This window comes from Protomyctophum parallelum (genome assembly GCF_964188405.1).
Source record: "Protomyctophum parallelum genome assembly, chromosome: 15".
NCBI classification, from domain to species: domain Eukaryota; kingdom Metazoa; phylum Chordata; class Actinopteri; order Myctophiformes; family Myctophidae; genus Protomyctophum; species Protomyctophum parallelum.
Window position 1 is genome coordinate 19,431,332 of NC_139710.1, and position 24,007 is coordinate 19,455,338.

Here is a 24,007-nt window from a genome sequence, read left to right on the forward strand (position 1 = left end):
ATGATCGATATTGATCAAACGTTAAACCACAGCAATATGTTTTGTGCTTGTGAGCTTCCACTCTCGTCTTGCTCATGTACCTCTATGCAGTCTGACAGCATTCGCCATGATAAGTGGCTGTGAATAGGATTGTCTAAAACTCTGTCTGTTTCCCAGGGCTCTCTGCTGGTGTATGTGTATGTGCATCAGAGCATTATGGACTGCCTTCTGATCTCTCTGGTTCTCTTCTGCCACAATCTGAGAGTCCCCTACACACTCTGTCCCCTGCAGATGAAGTGCTCCTGGCTACGGTACAGTATGCACTTGCATGCACACATCCAGTACACGCATGTTACACACAAGCTGTTATGCAAGTTGCATGGAGGTAACACCTCCATGCTGGAAAGCCAGCCATTGCATGTTGTCAGCTAATGTTCACTGTTCCTCCCACAGGTTGATCCTGCAGAAGCTTGGAGTGATCCTCCTCCCACCTGGCATACTCACCGAGCAGGATGCCCATATGGACAGCCTATACTCTCCAGTCATGACGACCGTGAGTGACGTGTGCACAACCTCGTGTGTGCGTGTGTGTATTGCATATAAACCGTTTTACGGCTCTCGTGAGTCAGAATGAGAGCCACCTGCATCTCCCCTCCTCGTTCGCCTGCCTCATCCAATGTCGCTGTGGACACCTCCAAAACTGTTACTTTGTCCAAAACTGTTGCTTTTCAGGAAATGTAAACAAGAACCTGCATTCCAATGGATCAAAAGTAGTTTTTGTCATACGCATCATTACTTGCGCAAGCAGAGCGTGCACGCAAGTAATAGTTTCGCCCGGGACCCGTATGCACCGTCCCAGCCAACCCGCCACTTTTGATGCGTATGCACCATCCCAGCAAATTGTGCCTGATTTGCTGGGACCAGATTACATGGTGTGTACTGTATATGTATAACTAGCTCTCAATGATGACGTAAGAAATATGTGGATTAAAGGACCCAATGCCAGAGTGTAATTGGTTTTTGATGGTGATGTAATGACGATATGTTTTAGTGTTGGGAGGATTAAAGGTAATGCTCCTGTGTATACATGTATGAAATCTGGCACCACTGCCGTATCAGGCACAATTTGCTGGGACGGTGCATACGCATCAAAAGTGGCGGGTTGGCTGGGACGGTGCGTAGGTGCAAAGTAACCACAGTATACCACTAATCAACTTACAAATTACATATACATATACATAGTATATGTATAACTAGCTCTCAATGATGACGTAAGAAATATGTGGATTAAAGGACCCAATGCCAGAGTGTAATTGGTTTTCGATGGTGACGTAATGACAATATGTTTTTTACACCTAATAATTAGAAATTTCAAACGTTCCTTCACAGAGATACTGAGATTTGACAGTTTATAGCGGTCGAAAGTACTTGCGCACTCTGCTTGCGCACTAGTTGGCCATTCATGGCCTAATAGTGTGCAACAAGCAAGTATGCACTCGACAGAGTGCAGCTATAGTTATTTATACTTTCAACCTGGCATCCCAAATTTGGTTTCTAAAACAAACAAAAAAAAACAAGAAATATTCTAAATAGTCATATTTGTCAGGTGAAACGCGGGTCAAAACGTCAAACGCGGTCTCCATTGTGCATCTTTCCTGCTCTCCAGTTTTCTCATAACATTAGGCGGTGTTATCAGGCGCTCTGCTGCGGTGTTTATATATGTCGATGGTTGAGAGTGTGGTCTGGGCATTGCATATTTGCAGACTTCCGCCGTGCCTGTGTCATAGCTTACGAGGCAGCCAATGATGACTAGGTCGCTACCATGCGATTGGCTGGCTCGCATTGGCTTAGGCGGTGTTTAGGCGACTCCCATTGGCTTAGGCGGCATGGGGGAGACTCCCATTGATGACTAGGTCGAAAAAGGGGCCTTTAGTATGTCAGGTTTCACCTGAAAATAAAATAAAAAAATAAAATCTTGAACAAGCTCTACAGGCTGTGGGCTTGTTCATCATTGGCTATTTACGCTATGACACTGTCATATGATGATGAAGTATAAAATACGATTATTTATGGAAAGTGAAATATGGAGATACACGTTTTCTGCCCGACCGTGAAGATAAAACCTACACACCTCGTTTTGGGACGTGTGGGAGCCAACTGCATTGAGGAATGAAAGTGTGGTAAAGAAGGAGGGGAGAATCGTTGGGTCCTTGGGGAGCACGGGCAGATTATGCCTGGTAGGCAGGCAGGCCCACGCAGCTGGCTTCACTCTTATCTTCATGGAAAGGTAATTTGCTGGTGTGTTTCCTTTGGAGATTTCCTTGGAGTGATAATACCGTCCCCTCTCCTTGTTCCCTGTCTTTGAAGCCATTACCTCACAACAATTCTCACTTTGCTTCAAACACACGAAACACACTTTCCCCCTGCTTTTTGTCTTGCCTCTTTTTTCTTTTTCATATAATTTCCTTTTACTATCATTTGTGCATTATATCTGTATTTTATCAAGTTATCGGGGAGGGTTTTTCAAGTACATTATACTCTGTTTGGCAAAGAAAGTACTTTTTAATTAGTGAGTTACTGGCTTCATTAAGATCAATATCCATACAGCTCAATAAAATAGCCCTGCCTGGCTGACATTAATCTGAGGCACTGCAGCCCTGGCCGCAGTGTAAGCACGTTGTTTATGTGTGAGGCGAGACCTTCCTCTCTGTCTGTCTGTCTGTCTGTCTGTCTGTCTGTCTGTCTGTCTGTCTGTCTGTCTGTCTGTCTGTCTGTCTGTCTGTCTGTCTGTCTGTCTGTCTGTCTGTCTGTCTGTCTGTCTGTCTGTCTGTCTGTCTGTCTGTCTGTCTGTCTGTCTGTCTGTCTGTCTGTGTCTCTCTCTCTCTCTCTCTCTCTCTCTCTCTCTCTCTCTCTCTCTCTCTCTCTCTCTCTCTCTCTCTCTTCCAGTGGCCATTTATGTGAGTAAGTACATTGGCTCTGCGTGAGAAAGCAGGTTGTTTATTGGCTGTATTTCACTGTTAATAGACCTTTATTGTTTATTGAGTGTAGGCCTGCTCAGCTACTGTTCAATAGTAATTGAATTTTCTGTATCTTTGGAAGTGTCCATTCACAGGTCCTCTTTATCGTCCCTGTCCTCTCCACTCCTCCCACGTCCTGCTCTGTGAAATTCTGAGTGTTGCCAAGACACAATAACTCGGATCAGATCCCAATCCTCTGCCTCTTTGCCTCCTCTTTCTTCCATAATGGCGGTGTTATGGTGAAATAGGTGACCATCGTGTGGACTTCACATAACCCACATTGAGGTCTTGCAATATGTGGCCACATTTTATTATTAATTATTTATGCCCACAAGATGGTCACTTATTTCCACAGGTCACGGGTCACGTCTATAATGCATAACTTGTTAAGCAGATGTACAAATTAGCATTTTTGTTCACATCTGTATTCATTTGTCCTCAGCTGGTCTGCGAGCTGCTCAGTGAAGGCCAGGCGTTGAGTGTGGGTGTGTCGAGGCAGTCAGGTGGAGGTGGCCAGTGGCTGGCGCTCATCAGCCAACTCATCGCCGAGGGAGCTGTGTCTGACGTCTCTCTGGTCCCCGTGGGCGTCGCATACGACCGTGTACCGAAGGCTAACGTTCAGGTGTGTGTGTTCCCCATACCCATACAGTACACTATTTTAAGGACACAGAATGCACACCCACCGCTTGAAAGGAGACATTTGTAACCTCAATGTCTTTGGGGAGTAATGAACACATTTTCGCACAGAATATATCACAATTAAAAATGCCCGGTGAAGAAAATACAGCATTGAGAATTGTGCCCTCCAAGCCAGAGTTGGCTGATAACATTAGTCATGCTTTCTAATTTGTAAGATGATGGTGATTGCCAATAGCCCCCTGTGTATATGTTCTGCGGGTTATTGAAGAGTGGGTGTTGCTTTGGGTTAATTGCCATAATAATGGCCGCTCCTCTCCATTTTGCTCAATGCTGCTGGCACACAGCAGTAGCAGCACACACACACACACACACACACACACACACACACACACACACACACACCATGTTGCACACAGACAGACACAGGCAGCACACACACACACACACACCATGTTGCACACAGACAGACACAGGCAGCATGCACGCCGCTCGCTACCACTTTATCTTCCTGCTCATCGCAAATGCAGCTCATTAGTGATATTGCTGCTTTAATGTACTTCCTAAAGGCAGGGCCTTATTATGATATGATCGCCACGTTTAACACTCTGGTGTGTGTGTGTGTGTGTGTGTGTGTGTGTGTGTGTGTGTGTGTGTGTGTGTGTGTGTGTGTGTGTGTGTGTGTGTGTGTGTGTGTGTGTGTGTGTGTGCGCGTGCGCGTGTGCGCGTGCGTGTTCCATTTGTCCACAGATTGGCCTGATCTCTGCTTTGCAGACCCTGTATTCTGCTCTGCGTGGAGGATGGAAGGGGAGCGTGAGGATCCACTTCGCCCAGCCTTTCTCTCTCAAGGTTTAACGACTCGTTATACACACACAGATTAAAGCCCGTAGATTGATGTGGCCTATTTAACTGCACCGAGTAAATCAGCCTTTTACCTACAATGTTCAGGAAAGATGTTTTAATGTAAAGGCTGGAGTAGTTGCCTTTTCCACAGACAATGATTGGAGTTACTGGGGATTTAAGGGTTACGCAGGTTTAACTCCAGATTAGCGTTAATGGACACTGTCAGTAGATGGGAGTGGACTGTGGCATTGATAACCAATTAACCTCAGTAGAGGCAATAAAGTGTAAATCCTAACTAGTCCAGCATGTTAGAACCTGATTCAGTGAAACTTTTCAAACATCACCTGAGCTTATTGGAGCTTCAATATTCAATGACTTGCAGATATAATATATCATTAAGGGTCCAAGCAACTATCATTAAGGGTCCAAGCAACTCAGACGTTGCACTGCATTAAACCAATCGGGTTATCTTGCGGCTGATTTTATTATGGCCCTTGAAAGCATGAAATATTTGTTTAGGCTTCTGTAAATTATAATTTAGTGGCAGGAGATATTCTTAGGTATTAGTAGGACCACAGACCTGTAAGTAACATGCATCAGCTTTCCAAACCATGAATTAATTTCATTGTGCGATAATTCTCCCTTGTACATGCATGTTCAAATCTCACTGTGAACAACAACATTGTTTTTTCCATTTCTTCAATTCTGAGCTTGGACCTCATTATTTGCCGCTTGCGGCCATACTTTGATGTTATCTGCTCTATATAGGAGTAGACATGTTACTGTATGCGTGACTGTGACTGTGAGTGTGTGTGTGTGTGTGTGTGTGTGTGTGTGTGTGTGTGTGTGTGTGTGTGTGTGTGTGTGTGTGTGTGTGTGTGTGTGTGTGTGTGTGTGTGTGTGTGTGTGTGTGTGTGTGTGTGTGTGTGTGTGTGTGTGTGTGTGTGTGTGTGTGTGTGTGCGTGCAATCCATGCATGCTGCGTCTACAGGAGATATGTAAAACAGGACGATGCAGAGTGGATGGATGGCGCCCTCTACAGGACCTGTTGCTACCTGTCATTTTCACCAACAGGTAGTAAACCTGTGCTTGTTTCCTTGTAAAATGAATTGTAATTTGTCGATTGTGTGTGTGCGTGTGCGTGCGTATCTTTCAAAATGGGATAAGGCACGTTGGTATGTGTTTTATCATCAAAATCTGTGAAATGAAAGATGCCTTAACTTTTGATGAACTGTTGATGAACTGCGTAAAAGCTTAAACTTGCCAACGATGCAACATGTCCCTGATAAATCTGAGCGCTCCCATCCTCTTAGACTCGGCCCAATTAGCAGTGTCATTACACAGTCAGTGCCAGCGAAACAGATAATCCAACAGGGAACATCTTCCCAAGCTGTCAAGCTCTGCTTGGCTTGTGAAATTCACGCTGGAATTCTGAATGTGGGAGGCTCAAAGGCAATGACGGTGGGTGATGGATGCAGAGAGAACGACAGTGGAGTTGTTAGCTGCGACCGTAACCCACGCATGAGCCATTAAGTGCTTTGTGTATGAAAAGACGTGTTCATTGTGGCCGTGACACGGAGACAATCAGCATGTCTTTTCATAATCTGTTCCACATTCACTGATTCCATTTGTGTCAGCCTACTTAGGTTCTTCTTTTGAGGCTTGTTTTGTTTCTTTCCATGATGACGACACATTCAGCAGAGGAGCTGATTCCTCTGAAAATACACACAATGACCTGTCTAATCTAACTCAAATTCACTCTAAGTCTGTCTGTCTGAATGAATGAAACACTGCCGCTGCTCCTCAATGGCTGCACCAATCACTCTCACTTTTCACACAGACATTGACCACCGAAGCCCTTTTCCCCATTTAACAAATTATAACTTCATAATTAATTTATTTGTGAATAAAATGTTCCATCGACTTACATGGGAAAATGCGACACCGCACACCCCCGCCCCCCTAGCGACACCTGCATCACTGGCCACCGTTCTCGCCATTACCCCACTATCATGCTTCCTCTGCTACAGCCGCAACAAAACAAACAGTGGCCTATACAAGACAATTTATCACAATACTCAAATAGGCACACACATGCACCTAACTGGGCCCTTTTTAACATATATGTTAAATGTTAAAATTGTGTTTTTTTTTCACACCCTTTATTTCTCACATACAGACACATTGGTGCTGCATGAATAATAGTTCACATACAGTACATGCAGTATAATTTTAGCTGTACCTGTGATAGGCCACAGTCTGATGTTTTATGCTCATTTCCATTTATAACTGAAGCTGATAATGAGCTCCTTCAGCACCCAAAGTGCCTTCATCTCTGTTTCCGGTGTGAAACCTGTACATTATAATTTTTTCCACAGAAATCTGGTCTTAGTCATCCACTTGGCTCTGTACCGGTAATGATACTTAATGGGCTCCCAGCAAACGCTGAAAATGGTGCACTTGAATTGCTGCAATGCGGAACCAAACTGGACTTCAACTCCAAGAACTCTGATACCAATTTAAGCAAAAATAACTACGAGTAGACACAGCCTAGGCTTCATTACTGTCACCGAGCCATGCAGCAAACGGCCACTGAAGATGAATGACAGTTACCTACAATACATTTCCAACGGCATGACAGCAAAATCTTAATGATCAGCCCTAGCGCTGTCCTTCATGGAGTGGTACAGTTGCTAAATTATAAAAGAGAGAGACCATTATTCTCCTAATTGTGCTTTGTCCTCCCACTGGGTTTCTCTGCTTCGTTAAAGCACCGACTCCATTTTCGGTCAGAGGCTGACATCGTGGTTACTGCCCCGTCACTGTGCACCCCAACTCGTCCAATCGGAGCGTGACCTCGGCATCGCCCTCATCCTCCACCTCATCTACTGTAAGTCTGGGATACTGTACCTCCGGTGAATCACAAATTCTTCTTCCCTTGCTTGTTCAGATTGTATAACGATGCACGAATATGGAACATTTTGAACTTGTGTGACTATTGTAACATCCGCTAGCTACATCTGTATACATATTATGTATTGACAGTGTCTTCTTGTTCTGCACCAGGCTAGAGAATTGTATAGGGTGTATACGTCTACTTGCCTTGTTTTCATGTTTGTTTGAGGGTGTCTTTATTCTGATATCTGCTGTACCTCTTGTACTTCTATGCCCTGCACTTTTACTGCTGTGCTGTCTCTGGCGCCTGAATTTCCCCCGTGGGATCAATAAAGGTATCTATCCATCAATCTTGATGAGAGATTTAGCATTGTGTTTCTGCTTTGTTCACACTTTGTGTAGCCACCACTTCCTGCATGGCTGTGATGTCCACCAGTGTGATGTCTGGTCTTCTGCTGCACAGACACCGCAAGGTACGTGTGTGTGTGTGTGTGTGTGTGTGTGTGTGTGTGTGTGTGTGTGTGTGTGTGTGTGTGTGTGTGTGTGGGTGCGTGTGTGCGCGCATGCGACAATGAATCGGATGATGATGGCACCCATGGTAATGCTTGTTGTTCCCTCAATAAGCACTACAGCATAAACAAAGCACCCATAAGTACTCCAGTTGGTCCATAAACCAAAATGATTTCTATATTTTGTCAGCATGCATCAGTGTTTTCCTGAGCTATGCTCCCTCATCTCCATCTAATCTACGCCTGGCGTGTTATCGACACTTATTTCCTGTTTCACTTTTTCTCATCTCTCTACAGGTATTACATTCCCTATTAGTTTCAATAATGCATGATGATTACCTCCTCAAAAGCATTTATATCGACATATCTCTTTTCAGATTTTTGTAGTTTAAATGTGTAGTAAATAACTTGGATATCCTGCATTAATGTTTACTTCTGCAGCAGTCAACCTGTCAGTGACAGTTTTTATTGTCTCCACCAGGCCGAAGGCATGGGGAGAGAGTATGTTTTGCACTCCGTCCGTCCGTGTGTCCGTGTGTGGGTCCGTCCGTCTGTCTGTGAACAGCTAATCTCTGGCACCGTTAACCTGGTCGATGCCAAATTATGCACACACACTCCCTGGATGCCAACGATGAACCTCTGCCCCAACATTTCCAGAACGGCCTGTTATAGCGCCACCAGGAGGCCGTTTTGTGCAAAACACGTTTTTGGACAGTACACCTACAGATTTTGTCCAAACATCACGCAAATTGGTACACAGTCTCTCTAGAGCCAATCAACAAAAGGGTCTTTCAGATTTTTCAGACTCCATCCTGATTGGCTAAGATTGGCTTCCAAAGTTCGCAGGAGTGCTCAGTTTCAAACAAAATGCTGCAAATAATGAACACATCGTGTGATTTCCGTGAACTTGTGCACGCACATTCCCACTAGGCTGAGGAAGAAATGCCACATGGACATGTTCAACTCAGCCTCATGGTGGCGCTATAACTGGCCGGAAAGTGTTTTTACCTCTAACTGCACGGATCTGTGGATAACTTTGTATGCTCCCTAGAGGCCAAGGAAGAACCTTTGCCTGGGATTTTTCACATCTGCTCTTTATAGCGCCACCAGGAGGCCGACATATGTAAAACACATTTTCTAATATTACTCCTTCAGATTTGATCCAAATTTCACGCAAATCGGTACACATGCTCTCCATAGTCATGTGATCAAGACGGGTTTGTTTGATTTCTCCTAATCCGCCCTCATTGGCTACGATTGGCTTCTAATCTTTTCAGGAGTAGCCCGCTTTGTACCTGTTTTGTACAAATCGCCACAACTACTCAACGCAGCGTCCGATTGTGGTGAAACTGTGCATGCATATTCCCACTAGGCTTTGGAAGAAATGCCACTTGACAGTTTTCAAATCAGCTTCATGGTGGCACTACAACAGGCCAAGCCGCGTCACACACACACACACACACACGTTTATATTGCTCCTAAACACACACACACACTCCTATTCTCCTGGTGGAGACCTGTGCCCAGAAGGGCACTTTTTCTAGTTTTAGTTTCCTTCTATTGCTTTGTTTTCAATATATTGTTTTTACATATTGAGAAATGTTCTCCCTGCTCAACCACTTATCCTTGTCCTCCAGGGTGTGCATCTATCTGCCCTCTGCCGTGATGTGATCTGGCTGATAGAGGAGGTTCTGTTGAGGGATATGGATGTGGGGTTCGGGGGTAGTTTGGTGGAGGTAGTCTACCATTCTCTTCGCCTCCTCACCCCTCACCTCATTATCGCAGGCATACCCTCCAGGTTGGTCTTCAGCAGGCAGAAATGTTGTGTGTTTGTGTGTGTGGGGGGGGGGGGTGCTCTACCAATCAAACATGACCTCCTCATCACTAACCCCCTTTTCCTCCTACACTCCTAGGAAGGACCCGTTCATCATCCCTCGCCCTTCTCTCTCTGCCACCCTGAGTCTCTCTCAACATACCCACATTCTCACACACACCTTCATATTGGAGGCTGTTGGCGGTAAGTGACCGTCCATGTCTTGGACATTTTGTATCTGCGCCTCAATGCCTGCTCCCCTCCCGAGTTGTACTGTACGGTTTTTCGCTGACAGGCAGACTAACAAAGGCTTGTTTATCGAAGTGACAACTCTTTGGTTGTAAGAAATATTTCTTTCCATTAGAACTCGACAGTCTGAGCAATATGAAACATGCTGAGGTCTCGCTGTTGCTATTGACAGCAAAGGAAAAAGTAATCAGCAGCACAATGATGCCAAGCTCCCAGTGCATATGCAGTCACTGTGATGCTTTGCTAGCTAGTAGATCCTCGATTCACCCCAGTCTGGGACCCCCACACTGGGATTGTATTATCTAATATGGGTCGACCAGCATGTTTTCTTCTGAGCTGATTATTAGATTTTTTTTATATAACTTTATTTATAGGATTTTCAATTTTGATAGACAAACAACCCTACATATACCCCCCCCCAGGTTCCCTCAAAAGAAGAAGACAACAAAAGCAACAATAATAAAACCATAAACTAAATAAATGATTTATTGATTACAGAAAGTGGCCTTGTGGTTAGAGGTTGGGAGGTTGGGGGTTCGATCCCCGGCCGGGTCATACCAAAGACTAAAAATGGACCCAATGCCTCCCTGCTTGGCACTCAGCATCAAAGGGTTGGATTGGGGGGTCAAATCTACTAATCAAATGATTCCCGAGCGCGGCACGGCTGCAGCTCACCGCTCCTTGGCTGCGGCTCACTGCTCCAAGAGATGGGTCAAATGAATGCAAAATGTCACTGCGGTAACGTGTGTGACAAATCGTATGACTTTGATAAATAATAAATGAATACAATAATAAAAAATAAAATAAATACAATAAAAATTGTCTTTTACTAGATTAAGGGGCTACACAGTGAACCAACCAGACTCTAACCAGACAGTAGTACAATTGATAAAGGAAAATAGGTTACCACACATCCAATTATCACTATAAAACATGACGAGCACAAATGAAAAACTTTGAAAAAGTTAAGAGTGTACATCTTTTCTAGAAATCAAGGGAAACAGAAAAATGACATGAAGGAAAACACTTATAACAGCTAGGATACAGCATCAAAAGATAGTGAAAGGGTGAATTCAATGAAAGGGGACCAAGCCTTTACAGATTTCTGCCGAGATTTGTACCCGTTGTATCTGAGCTTCTCCAATGGTATAAAGGATAGAACATCCTTGACCCGACTTGTGAATGTTGGAGGTTTATCAGATTTCCAGTTGCGGAGAATAAGTCTCGCTATGAGTGTAGAAAAAGCTATGAAATTGGCTTGGGGAGAAGTAATCGGTGCATCGTCGTTGGGAACTCCAAATATAGCAGTTATCGGGTTGAGCGCAATTGGTATATGACAAATGGTTGAGAAGGCATCAAAAATACTATTATACTATACTATTCCAAAACGGGTTCAAGGAAGTGCATCCCCAAAGCATATGTCCAACAGAGGCTGGCTCCAGATGACACCTTATACAAGTAGAGTCAATGTCAGGATACATTTTAGATCGTTTTTCTCTCGAGAAATGCAAACGATGTATTCTTTTGAATTGAATTAGGCAATGTCTAAGACATAAAGAGGTAGTATGAATATGCTTCAAAGAGAGTTCCCACGTCTCTTCCTCCAGCTCTAAATTATTGTCTAGATTTTGTTTTATCCAAGAGAGGAGGGCCAATCTCCTTTAAAGCCTTATATATATTAGATATGCTAGAGAGAATTTGGTAGCTCATGGTCATCTTGGAGGTTTTTAAAGGATGCAAATGTAACATCTATGAATAAGTCGCTAAAGAAAATCAAGCCATTGAAGTGCCATGTTTTAAAAGCTGAGTCCTCCCGCGAGGGAGGAAAAAGATGATTGTCGGTCAAGGGCATGTGGCCACACATATTATTAAAATCAAAGTGTTTTCTGAATTGGCGCCAGATTCTGAGAGAGCTATTTATTACTGGATTGCTAGAGCGTATAGAATTACTATTAGGCAGTGTGGAGCACAACATGGCCACTAGAGAGATCCCGGGATCTGTTAGAGTTTCCATACTGGCCCAAATTGGGCCATGTTTGTATTCATGGACCGCAACCCAATAACTCACCTTTTTAATATTCGCCGACTAGTAATAAAACATAAAATTAGGCAACCGCAGGCCTCCTGATGGTCTTGATAATTCCAAAAGAGCTTTTTTGGCATGCAGACGGGCTTTATTCCAAATAAAAGTAGAAATACAACTATTAAGATCCCGGAAGAAGGTTTTAGTTAAGAACAAAGGAATAATTTGAACGAAAATACATTGCATGGATGCAACTGGGACGTATCCTCAGTGATGTATCCAAAGGTCATCAGGGTTTCGGGTCTCGCGAACATCATACCCCTCACTCAGGTGACCCAGCCGGGGTGATCAAGTCCCCAGTAGCTACCCTCGATCAGACCCACTAGGGAAAGACAGGGCTGCACAATCCGTTGGAACCACTCCGGAACTACTATGAGTACTACTATGACTGAGAGGTACTATTCTGGCATGTGGAGGGACTAGGCTCTGTGGGTTGACTCCTGTCCGGGCCCCTCCTACGTCTCACCAGGTCCACTCCATGGAGTATTTGGAATAGATACAAAAAACGAGGCAAGACATTTAATAGCAATGCTGTGTGCAACAGGCACAAAGGACTTCAAAAGGCTTTCACACCTACGTGTCAAGAGGGTGAATCTGTCGTTGCCGCGCATGTTACTCCAGCACCCAGTTATCTCTAGGTGGAGGGGGTCAGAGGTATTATTCAGGATGGCATCGAGCTTCCTTGCTGTTCTTACCCTAGCCACCTCCTCCACTGCCACCAGGCGGGACCCCACAACTGAGCTTGCCTTTCTCACAAGCCTGTTTAGGTTGTGACATGTGAGTGTCACCCGCTCTGTTGTTCCTCCCCCAGCACGTTACTCTGAAGAAGAGAGCACTCGCCATAACAGACTGGTAGAACATGTGTAACATTCTGTTACACACGCCAAACGATCTCAGCCTCCTCAGGAAGAACAGCCTGCTCTTCCCTTTGCTGTGAAAGTGCCTCAGCATTGTCCGACCAGTCTAGTGAGTTGTTCAGGTGTATTCCAAGGATTTGTACCTGTCCACCACCTCCCCCTTTATGGTGCTGGGCACCAGAGGTTCTCTCCTGATCTTGCGGAAATCCACCACCATCTCCTTGGTCTTGCTGGCATTGAGCCGGAGGTGGTTTGCCTCACACCACACCACAAAGTCCATCACCACACCATCATGCTCCAAAATGTTATCGCCGGAGATATGGCTGACCACCACGGTGTCATCTGAGAACTTCTGAAGGTGACAGGTCTCAGATTTGAAGCGGAAATCCGATGTTTAGAGGGTGAACAGGAAGGGTAACAGCACGGTGCCCGGGGGGGCACCCATGTTGCGCACCAGCACCTCTGAAGTGTAATGCTTAATTGGGTCGTCCACTCACAGTTAACAGTCTTTGTATTGAGTTTGTGCTTAAAATGTACTGTAAATTCTACAAACTGTTAATAAATATTTCAATCAATCAATCAATCTGACCGACAACCCTGCAGTCTCATATACTGCGGTCTGCCTGAGAGGTATTTGGTGATCCATGCCACCAGTCCTTGGTCAACCCCCATCAGCACAAGCTTCTCTACAAGCAGTAGGGGCTGGATCGTGTTGAAGGCGCTGTTGATGAAAGGGCCTTTCTGTGTGGAGTTTGCATGTTCTCCCCGTGTCTCCAAGGTTTTTGGCTGGGGACCCCCGAAAATGCTTTGGCCATGTAATCCTGGTCTCTAAACTACCTCCCCCTGGCCAGCCGGTGCGCCCTATGGAGCTTGCATAAAAATTACCACTGCTTTAAATCTGGAAACCTGTGATGTTACAATAAAGTTGATTCCGATTCAGTGGATAAGAAGTGATATAAACTGTCTAGTAACATTTTGATTATCTGTATTTTGTGTTTACTAACACAATGCTGCTCAGCCCATTTCACCTATCCATGTCTATGCTAGTATGCAGGCCTACATAGGCCCAGTTTTATGCCTACAATTTTCAAATGTACCTTACTCTGTCTTAAGGGCAGAGTCTATAGCAATAATCCGTAGACATGTTCATTGTGTTGTCGAAAAGGCCTGTCTAAGTGACGTGTTTCTGCACCATCTCTATTATCCAACGAAATGATCAAACCGCTTATGCGTGTGTTCCCAGCGTGCTCAGTGTCGGCAATGCTGTGTGGCGTGGCTGGCAGTGGCATCGGCAGTGGGGTAAGGTGTGCTGAGGCGGGTGGTGACGAGGCCAAAGCTGACGTGGAGTTTGATGTGGCTCTGTGTCAGACGGAGCTAACCGAGCGAGCCCTGCAGCTCTGCCACCTCTTGCCTCCGGGCTTTATGCCGGTGAGCATCAATTCACATCACACATAAACATGCACGTACACGCGCGCACACACACCAGGGTCCATCCAGCGTATCTTATTCAGTGGACATTTAATGGAGCCGAACAACCATTCATCTTGTGTGTGTGTGTGTGTGTGTGTGTGTGTGTGTGTGTGTGTGTGTGTGTGTGTGTGATGTGTGATGTGTGTGTGTGTGCGTGCGTGCGTGTGTGAGTGCATTCCATCTGACATCAAGGGCTCTTAATCCAAGCCATAAATACTATTTCTTGCCCTCTTTGCTCACTGCTGCCTTCATCTCCATTCGTCGAGTCTTTTTTTCCTTGCAGGCGCGTCTAGCTTCCAATTTCTCACCGGCTAATACCTTTCTTACCTCTGGTCCTGCGGCCTCCTATCTCTCCTCCTCTCATTTTAAACAACCTCTCCGCTACACATTTAATGCTGTCTGGCAGCTGTCCTCCCTCAGAAATTCTCAGATGTCTGAGCTATTTGGCCTCGCTAACTCCCTGTTGTCCCCGAGGCGAATCATAGCATTAAGCATTGAGAAGTAGAACTGAGCTCTCTCATTGTCTATCTCCCTCCCTCTCTCTCCTCTCCAGCCTTGTCAATCTGCGAACGGTTTTGCTGTGGAGGCAGTGGACAGCCTGGTACGCTGTGGCGTCCTGATCATGGAGGAGGTAAGACTAAGGCCTGGATCTTTTGCGCATTTGGGCCTTTCAGCCACACGCAAACAGCATTTTCGGCCACTCAAACGGAGGTTTTTGGAAACGGATAAATAAGTGAAGATTTTCCAAACCGGAAAGTGTATCTGTGTAGCCATGTGAAACGGAGCTTTTGAGAAACAATGACGTCACCGCTCATTAGCGCATATCATTTTTACTATAATTAGGTAAGAAATGCAGCTTGCGCCTGCATGGAAACGACACGGATATCTATCCGATTGTTCATGTTTATATATCACTTCTAACAACTTTAAAACTTATCATATGTTGCATCAACTGCACCACGTCACCAGGGAGCAAAGTCTCTGCTCTGCTGCATCCAATAATAAATAATATATCAGCCTACTAGTCCAGTGCGGACTGGTGATTTCATTTGTATTGGTGCCGAGTGCGAAGCTTGAACAATAGGTTAATTGTGGACAGCTAGAGAGAAACTGAGGATATTAACCTACTATTAAGGACCCAGGCCAAATGCCATTGCGCAGTACACCAACAACAAGTCTATGCGTGGTGTGTGCATAGCCATGTGAAACTATTCTCGTGCTGTATTTTGCTCTCCATTTCATGGTCATGGAGGGAGAGAGAGAGAGAGAGGGTGCAGAGAGAGAGAGATGTGAATGCAATCGCATCAAATAGCGTGGTTGGTGAGGTGAAAGTATACAGTGGGTCACCGTGCGCATATACGGTATGGCAGATCTCTCTCCTGTTTAGGTAATAAGGGGCGCACCCTTGACTGTATTCCGTTGTCACTGTGCCTGCATGCCGACAATGTGTGCGCGTGAACCTTTATTAGCCTACATTATAACATGACATTTATTATACACCTCGAAAATAGCCACTCTACAAGCTCCCAACTGGTTGCGGGTGCTGTGCAGGACTTGCCAGAGAAATGGATTGGAAAGTGTCTATATCATTTTTTTAATTATATGGAGAGAAAAGTTGAGAGTCGGGATTTACGCACATAGTGTGACATGCTGACAGACAATGAAAGAAACATGTTCCACTTCCACTCACAATTTAGGTGGCTTTTAAAATGCGGTACTTATTAATTAATAAATAAAATGTGATATGCCTATATGTATTTGGCACCTCGTAAGTGTAAATATAAAATAAAATATAATATAGCCTACAATTGAAGCTTACATTTTCTCCTGTGTTCAATGCGTTTCTGCGTTTGTGTGTGGACAGAGATATCTCTGTCGTATATAGTGGGGTTCCGTCTCCATGTTAAATTTAGTTGTCATTTACAACTCATGTAAAAGTTTCACTTTCAGTACTAATTTGAAGGTGAGGGTCTATAGAACCATTTTGGTTCGAGTGGCAATCACCAAAATAAAATAATTGGCCTATAGGGGGCGTAGTCACGTGCCAACCCCCATCAGCCCTACCAAAATTGTAAACTGTTGTAACTTTTGATTAAATTATCCAATCTGAACATATGATATATGTATGGATTCACAATCAGGAGTAGCAGTTGGTACTTAAACATTATTACACATATAATATTTGTTTCCACACAGTATTGGTGTATACTGTATATCCACAAAAATAAAAACTAGTAGTGGGGTCCCTAGACAGACCGTCATTTACAACTCAACAAAAGTTTAACTTTCACTTCTAATTTGTAGATAATGACCTATAGAACAAATTTAGTTCGAGTGGCAAGTCTACAAATTAAAGAAATATATATTTTTGCCAAATTTCCAAAATGGCCAAAATCGGAATTATGTTTATTTGAAAAATGTCTTAATTTTCTTATATTGCTGTTTTTTCTTAGTTTTTCTTGCTATATCAAGTCAATCCTGTGTGAGGAATCAACTGGATTTCAAATATTAATGTTTTGAATAATCTGATATAGAAACAAAATAAAGATGGCTGCCAATGTACATTGAATTACTACATTACGCCTAACTTCTATCCTGTTGAACCTAGAATGGTGATGTTGGTGCCTATGCCTATGTTATCATGAATGACTAATTGTATAAAAACAAAATACATATAATAGGACAATATATAATATTTCACACAAATGAGACAATGCAGTACTACTGCCACTATAGGTGGCAGAGTAGCAGGTGTGTCTTAATTGTTCAGACTTGGTAGCTTGTTAGTTATAAGACTAAGCATACTGCAGAAGAGCATGAGCTGCACTGATTGCTCTCTTGTGGTATTGATATTTTGAAGGTAAGCAAAAAAGTTAAACATGTCATGAAGGATCCTAAAGTGTTTTTTATGAATATGGATAGTCATGGAGTGCCACGATACGGTCTTCTCCTAGCGCAACTGCCTTGTCGTTTATCTCTTGGGTGAGTTCTACCTTCTGGAATGAATGGTCTGCTGCATATGTTTCTTCACCACAAAAGAGACATTTATTATGATTAACAGGTGCACCATGTCCGGCATGATCTTCTTGCCAATGCCACAGCACCTCCAGAATGCCTTTTTTTTGCACTGTCAAGTGCTGTTGCCCTATACAGATGCGGACAAGTTGTATGCCAGAATGCACGATTTCGCTTCATGGATTCTGCATCTGGAAGTTCTACGTCTGGGTGGGGATCGAGAAGCGTCAATTGCTCTGAACTGACTTGCAAGGCTTATGATGTCCTACTCTACGACTGGCAACTGGATTTGCAAGAGGGCAAACAAGTCTTTCCTCAGTTTGCTTTTGGCACAAAATGCACAACTGCCATTTCGTTGTCCCAGCCATAACAGACAAATACTTTATCCAGGTTTAGTTTTCTGTTATATTATTATATAACTTTTGTATTTAACAGTTTGCCTCAACATATTAATACAAGAAAACAGTCAGCAGTGCATATAGCTACATTCACATTTACCATTGTAATAATAATAATGAAAATAATGAAAACACAATTTCTTCCTCAGCATAATTGCTATACTGTAGCTAGCCTTTAGTTTTAGCCTGTGCTATAGCTACAGGCTACTTTGGTTAATGCTAGCTCATACTATTGGGATGGCCACTTATCCCACATGACTATCCATATTCATAAAAAACACTTTAGGATCCTTCATGACATGTTTAACTTTTTTGCGTATACCTTCAAAATATCAATACCACAAGAGAGCAATCAGTGCAGCTCATGCTCTTCTGCAGTATGCTTAGTCTTATAACTAACAAGATACCAAGTCTGAACAATTAAGACACACCTGCTACTCTGCCCCCTATAGTGTCAGTACATAGTATAATTAACTAAAATAAAATAAACAAATATAACACAGGAGTGGTGTATTATATTCCAATATCTAACTTTAGTTCCCCGCATATGTACTGCATTGTCTCATTTGTGTGAAATATTGTCCTATTTTATGTATTTTGTTTTTATACAATTAGTCATTCATGATAACATAGGTATAGGCACCAACATCACCATTCTAGGTTCAACAGGATAGAAGTTAGGCGTAATGTAGTAATTCAATGTACATTGGCAGCCATCTTTATTTTGTTTCTATATCAGATTATTCAAAACATTAATATTTGAAATCCAGTTGATTCCTCACACAGGATTAACTTGATATAGCAAGAAAAACAAAGAAAAAACAGCAATATAATACAATTAAGACATTTTTCAAATAATAATAATTCCGATTTTGGCCATTTTGGAAATTTGGCAAAATATATATATTTTTTAATTTGTAGACTTGCCACTCAAACTAAAATTGTTCTATAGGTCATTATCTACAAATTAGAAGTGAAAGTTAAACTTTTGTTGAGTTGTAAATGACGTTCTGTCTAGGGACCCCACTACTAGTTTTTAGCTCGTTTTTCCTGCTATTTTGTGGATATACACCAATACTGGGTGGAAACAAATATTATATGTGTAATAAGGTTTAAGTACCAAATGCTACTCCTGATTGTGAATCCATACATATATCATATGTTCAGATTGGATAATTTAATCAAAAGTTACAACAGTTTACATATTTTGGTAGGGCTGATGAGGGTTGGCACCTGACTACGCCCCCTATAGGCCAATTATTTTATTTTGGTGATTGCCACTCGAACCAAAATGGTTCTATAGACCCTCACCTTCAAATTAGTACTGAAAGTGAAACTTTTACATGAGTTGTAAATGACAACTAAATTTAACATGGAGACGGAACCCCACTAATAGGCAGAGATCTTTTTTAAATGGTGGACGAAAATATCCGTTTTGCAGCACAGGCCTAAAGCTCACACCGACGCATGCCCGGAAATCAATAAAACACGAACAAGATGGCAAACCTGATGCACACAGTAGTACATATCTATCCTATATACATTTTATATAGGATAGCAAAATAAATTGCTCCTCCTACCTGACTCTTGTTCTCTGTATGGCGTGGCCAGGTTCTCAGGGATGCTCCTGCCTGTGATGCCTACAGGAAACTGGGCACCCTTTCCTGGAGCACCTCTGATGACCCATACCACGATGAGTCTGACTCTGAGGATGGAGAGTCTCGTTTCTACAAGGTACACACACACACACACACAATCTCAACTCACACGCCTTATTCCCTGACTTTGTACAGTTGACCAACATGTAAATCATCCTGACTTGGTCTGTATTGCTCTAGCTGTCATTGTCTGTGCATCCAGCTATATCCCATCAACCTCCTGACATTGTTTTTGTCCCTCTAGTTGAGCCAGCCGTCCCAGTGTCCAGAGATGCTCCTCTTCCTCTGTAGTTTGCTATCTGGGCATCTGAGGGCACTGCGCTCGGCCACACAGGGACTGGATCTCCTCTGTACTCCTCTGCCAGGTGTGTGTGTGTGTGTGTGTGTGTGTGTGTGTGTGTGTGTGCGCGTGCCTCTCCAGCCTAGGGAATATGTACTATATACAATATACATGTACAGTGTATATATACACAGTAATGTATTCATTGTTGTATTAATTGTTTTTAGAGTATACAAATTAAGTTAACGTTAATGTCCATCTTGTAGATGGGAGACTGTTGAGAGTATTAAAACAGATTGTGCCCTGTATGAACTCATATTGAATAATGAATTTGTGTCCTCCTGTGTCCTTGATACTTGCGATCTCTCCATACAAGCCATTTTCCCATTTTGTTCCAGCTCACCCACCTTTCATGATTATTAATGACCACTACTAGTCTATAAGACTATACTGCTACACCATTATGGATCGACCATAATAGATATATTATTAACTTGAACGTGGAACCAGTTACATGTCATGGTAGACCAAGCATGCAATATGCACTTCCCTTTGGAATGGAGTATCTGGCTCCATTTGCCGTGTGTGTGCGCGTGTGTGTGAGTGAAACCACCTAACTCCAAAATGTAATATTTTCAGGAAATTATTTTTAAAAAACCTTATATTACACTAGGGTCCAATGTAATTTTTACTACTTTTCATTGATCCAGTATTTTCATAACAACACAGACGTAAAGGGTGTTCAATAGCACTGATTTATGCAAAAATAAATCTAAAAAATGGAGTTAGGTAGTTTCCTCCCGACAGCAACGATATACATATATATATATATATATATATATATATATGTATATCGTTGCTGTCGGGAGGAAACTACCTAACTCCATTTTTTTGATTTTTTAGATATATATATATATATATATATATATATATATATATTGTACTGAACAATGTTTTTTTTCATACAGAGGCTGTCTGTGTTGCTCAAATACATTTGCATCTGTGCAACATGTCGGATAAGGACAGACAGCACTACGGTGAGTGCAATTTCCTGCATCCACCGACCAAGTCTCTCCCTCACACATGCACCCACGTTCACACACAAATCGATTTTCCTAAGTTCTTAACACTTTGTGTGCCCACGCAACACTTTCAAAAAATCACTTTCACCTAGAAACTCCATTCACACTTTTTATAATTCAGCTAGCTGACTGTGGAGACACATGCTGGAACTTTTTACTTTGAAATGTTTTATAGTTTCTGAGTTATTTAACTTAAACGCCCAATGCATTCTCAATGGCAATAGCACAAACGTTGGCACCAGGTTAAAAATAAATAAATGTTGACGTATGTTTTTTTAAATAAAAACTACTGGTTCAGTCCATGTGCGTGAGAGTTTTAGACACACAAACACAAAATTAGACTTAAAATATTCAGACAACTTCTTTACTGTGCTCCACTAGCGAAACTAAAAAGTTTGCTTTGGACAAATCTCTTGTTCTTTGATGGAGGAGGATGCATTCTTGTTGCATGCAAACGGAGTGCTGTGTTGCTTTTATATCATATAAGAACGTTCAAGTAAACAGTTAAACCTGTTATGCAAAGTAGCCATTTGATTTGGGTACTTGACATGTCGTGAATCTAGTGGGGCGCGTTCACCGCCAGTAAACCTGTTATGCAACTAACCACTGGATTTGCGTAGGCTATTTGGTGCGTCTTCTCTTGAATCTTGCGGAGCACGTTCTAGCAGGCACACGTGTTCACCGTACCGTGCCGCACCTGCGCATGCACGTCAATGTGGTACCGTGCAACGAGCATGACACACCACTAATACTCCCACACTTCAAATATCACACTGCCTTCCTCAGTAATGGCTCTATTCGACTACAAAGGGTAACCCATAACCTGACATTTTCCAGAACCTGTGAAGTTATTTGATAGTTTTTTGTAGAGTTTCTATTAAAACTGAATCCATCCCTGAATGGGGAGATACGTCATTAAAGAAATATGTAAAAGAAAATAGCAAATTTACAAGCTCAAGATGCGTCACATTGTGGCGCATTGTGAGCTTGTAGATCGGCATTTTTTTGCCATTATTTTAGGCTGAGTTCCCAGAGTTATACAGAAAATATCTTACACAGCAGCACAGTGCAGTTTGCTTGATTCTTGTGGTGGAAAAGAACCATATGAAATAAGGCAAAGAGGAACCATGCTCTTCAGCATTACGCTGCATAAAATGCCATCCATCCGACTGGTAATGGCTTTAGTATTATCTGGAGGTGGTGTTTAAAAAGAATATTGAAAAGCTGTCTGCGGTTTTGATGTATGCAAGTCTTTGTGCCACATTTCATAGAGAGCTGCTCAGAGGAAATGGCACGCACTGCAGTGAGAACTCTAATAGACTTGGGGGTAAGTGACAGCCGCATGTGTGTTGTTTTTTTGTGTGTCTAAATGTAGCTCCGACTCTGAACAGAATTGTTACTAGAGAACGTCCGCCTCGGTTCAGAATTTCTATTCAGTCACCAACCAGACCCCAGGTGTACCAAGCTTTGTGTGAGCCCAAACCAAACTAAAGCCTGTAATTGATCATAATTACCACTTTCTCAATGTAATAGGATTTGAATTAAAATGATCTTGATACTCCATCCCCATCCAATTTAAAGTTATCAGGCAAGAAATTAAGCCCACTGATTCTAGTCTGGCCAGCTTGTTGGCAGAAGTGTTAAGATCAAACTTGAATCCAGAGAGCAATGGCTTTAGTCTTAGCAACTAAAGGCCATAATTGATAATATCGCAACACTTTTGTTTTCTTTTAAGTAGATCAATACTCCATCCATATTCCCTACCCAATTCAGAGTTATCAGGCAAGAAATTCAGCTGTACACTAAGTTTGGTCAGGGAGCTCTAAAGGGAATGAATAGAGCTGAAGGGACATAAGTCTTAAAATTAGAAGAGGGGTGGACTGAAGTTCAACACTTGCCCCTGCATATTCCCAACAATGGAGATGCCATGTACAGTACATTGGTGCTTCAGCTTTGGTCTTTAAATCGCTGGAGACAGTTTGGCACTCATTCAGTTCACCCTCTGCATGTGTACAGTAGTACTCTGTGGTTTGGCAATCATTGCCTGCAAAAATAGAGCACTAGCACTATATTTAGCCACAAAGGCTTCATATACAGGCTGTCGCATTATCTCCCTTCTCTATACCATTTTACATCAATCGATGTTAGTGCTTGAGGCTTCCGGGCTTTAGAAATTGTGACATGTCAGAAGGGAATTAGGGAAAGCTGCTTGCAGATTTTATGCAGCTAACAAAGGCAAATGATAGTTAAGAGTCTCACTCCGAGGTCACATGTGAGAACCACTACTGTCATTAAACAGTTGATTCTTCTTACTGTATTTTCTTTCTTTCATTTAAGTACTGTATTGTCTGTTGTACATTATTTGGCATTGCATATGTTAGTTTTCAGTTTTTGGTTTTTTTTACCCTTGTTGAAATTATATCAATGTGTCTTATTTTATATTACATGAGTGTCTGTGTCCGCAGGTCATTGTGGAGGAGCAGCAAAGAAGCGGCATGTTCCTGGCAGTCAGTCCCCGCTTCCAGCTGGCAGACAGCCAACATAAACTACAGTGTTTCATCTCACAATATATCTATGATTGATACGAAAATCGGTTCCTTTTGATTTGACTGTTGACCATTACTTAGGTCACAGCATTCAGCAGCAGTCTCTGTATATTTAGGTGTTGCATGTTGTTTTTCTTTTAACATTCGACTCAGCATCTGTTCAGGTTTGGGGGTTTTATTTTTGAAGCATTAGTGCCACCCCAAAGGTTTTTTGTTTGTTTAAGTTTGAAGCACTAGTGCCACCCAGTGTTGTTTTTGAGAACTGCATTATTTTAGTTTCTCATTGGCTATGGTGGTATACCATTGAAATTTGCTGCTCAGTTTTTTTTTGTATTTGAAAAGACAGATTAAGAGAAATATTATACATTTTATATGTTTTTCTTTTACCTGAATGTGTAGCATTTCCTTGGCGGAGAATATTCCATTAGTTCCTTTATTTCTGGGAGGAATTCTAGGCAGCAATATTTTTTATTTTATTGGTTGTGATGTACACACGTACACATAGATACAATTCTATTTTTGTTAGGATCCAACACAGTTTAACAATACTGTGACTTCAATCATTGCTGACTTTGTTCTAAATCCAGAAGCCATGGATAAAAAAGTTCAAAATGTCCTTGTGTATGTCTGACTATATGCAATGGGTCATTCAGTGGTGGAATCTAAGGTGAATTTAAA

At 42.5% G+C, this 24,007-nt stretch overlaps 1 protein-coding gene across 1 annotated transcript in view; it reads left to right on the forward strand.

Moving 5' to 3' along the window:
• Nucleotides 1-23,927, forward strand: part of gpat2 (glycerol-3-phosphate acyltransferase 2, mitochondrial) — a 167,300-nt gene extending 143,373 nt beyond the window's left edge. The window contains exons 8-23 of the mRNA XM_083784966.1: nucleotides 157-290; nucleotides 433-532; nucleotides 3,439-3,618; nucleotides 4,383-4,481; nucleotides 5,466-5,548; nucleotides 7,246-7,364; nucleotides 7,772-7,842; nucleotides 9,516-9,676; nucleotides 9,792-9,895; nucleotides 14,124-14,308; nucleotides 14,904-14,981; nucleotides 19,375-19,497; nucleotides 19,666-19,786; nucleotides 20,670-20,738; nucleotides 22,055-22,110; nucleotides 23,249-23,927. Of these exons, the coding sequence (XP_083641092.1) occupies nucleotides 157-290; nucleotides 433-532; nucleotides 3,439-3,618; nucleotides 4,383-4,481; nucleotides 5,466-5,548; nucleotides 7,246-7,364; nucleotides 7,772-7,842; nucleotides 9,516-9,676; nucleotides 9,792-9,895; nucleotides 14,124-14,308; nucleotides 14,904-14,981; nucleotides 19,375-19,497; nucleotides 19,666-19,786; nucleotides 20,670-20,738; nucleotides 22,055-22,110; nucleotides 23,249-23,365 (1,800 nt within the window). The 3' untranslated portion in view covers nucleotides 23,366-23,927. The remainder of the gene's footprint in view (nucleotides 1-156; nucleotides 291-432; nucleotides 533-3,438; nucleotides 3,619-4,382; nucleotides 4,482-5,465; nucleotides 5,549-7,245; nucleotides 7,365-7,771; nucleotides 7,843-9,515; nucleotides 9,677-9,791; nucleotides 9,896-14,123; nucleotides 14,309-14,903; nucleotides 14,982-19,374; nucleotides 19,498-19,665; nucleotides 19,787-20,669; nucleotides 20,739-22,054; nucleotides 22,111-23,248) is intronic.
• Nucleotides 23,928-24,007: the final 80 nt, after the last annotated feature.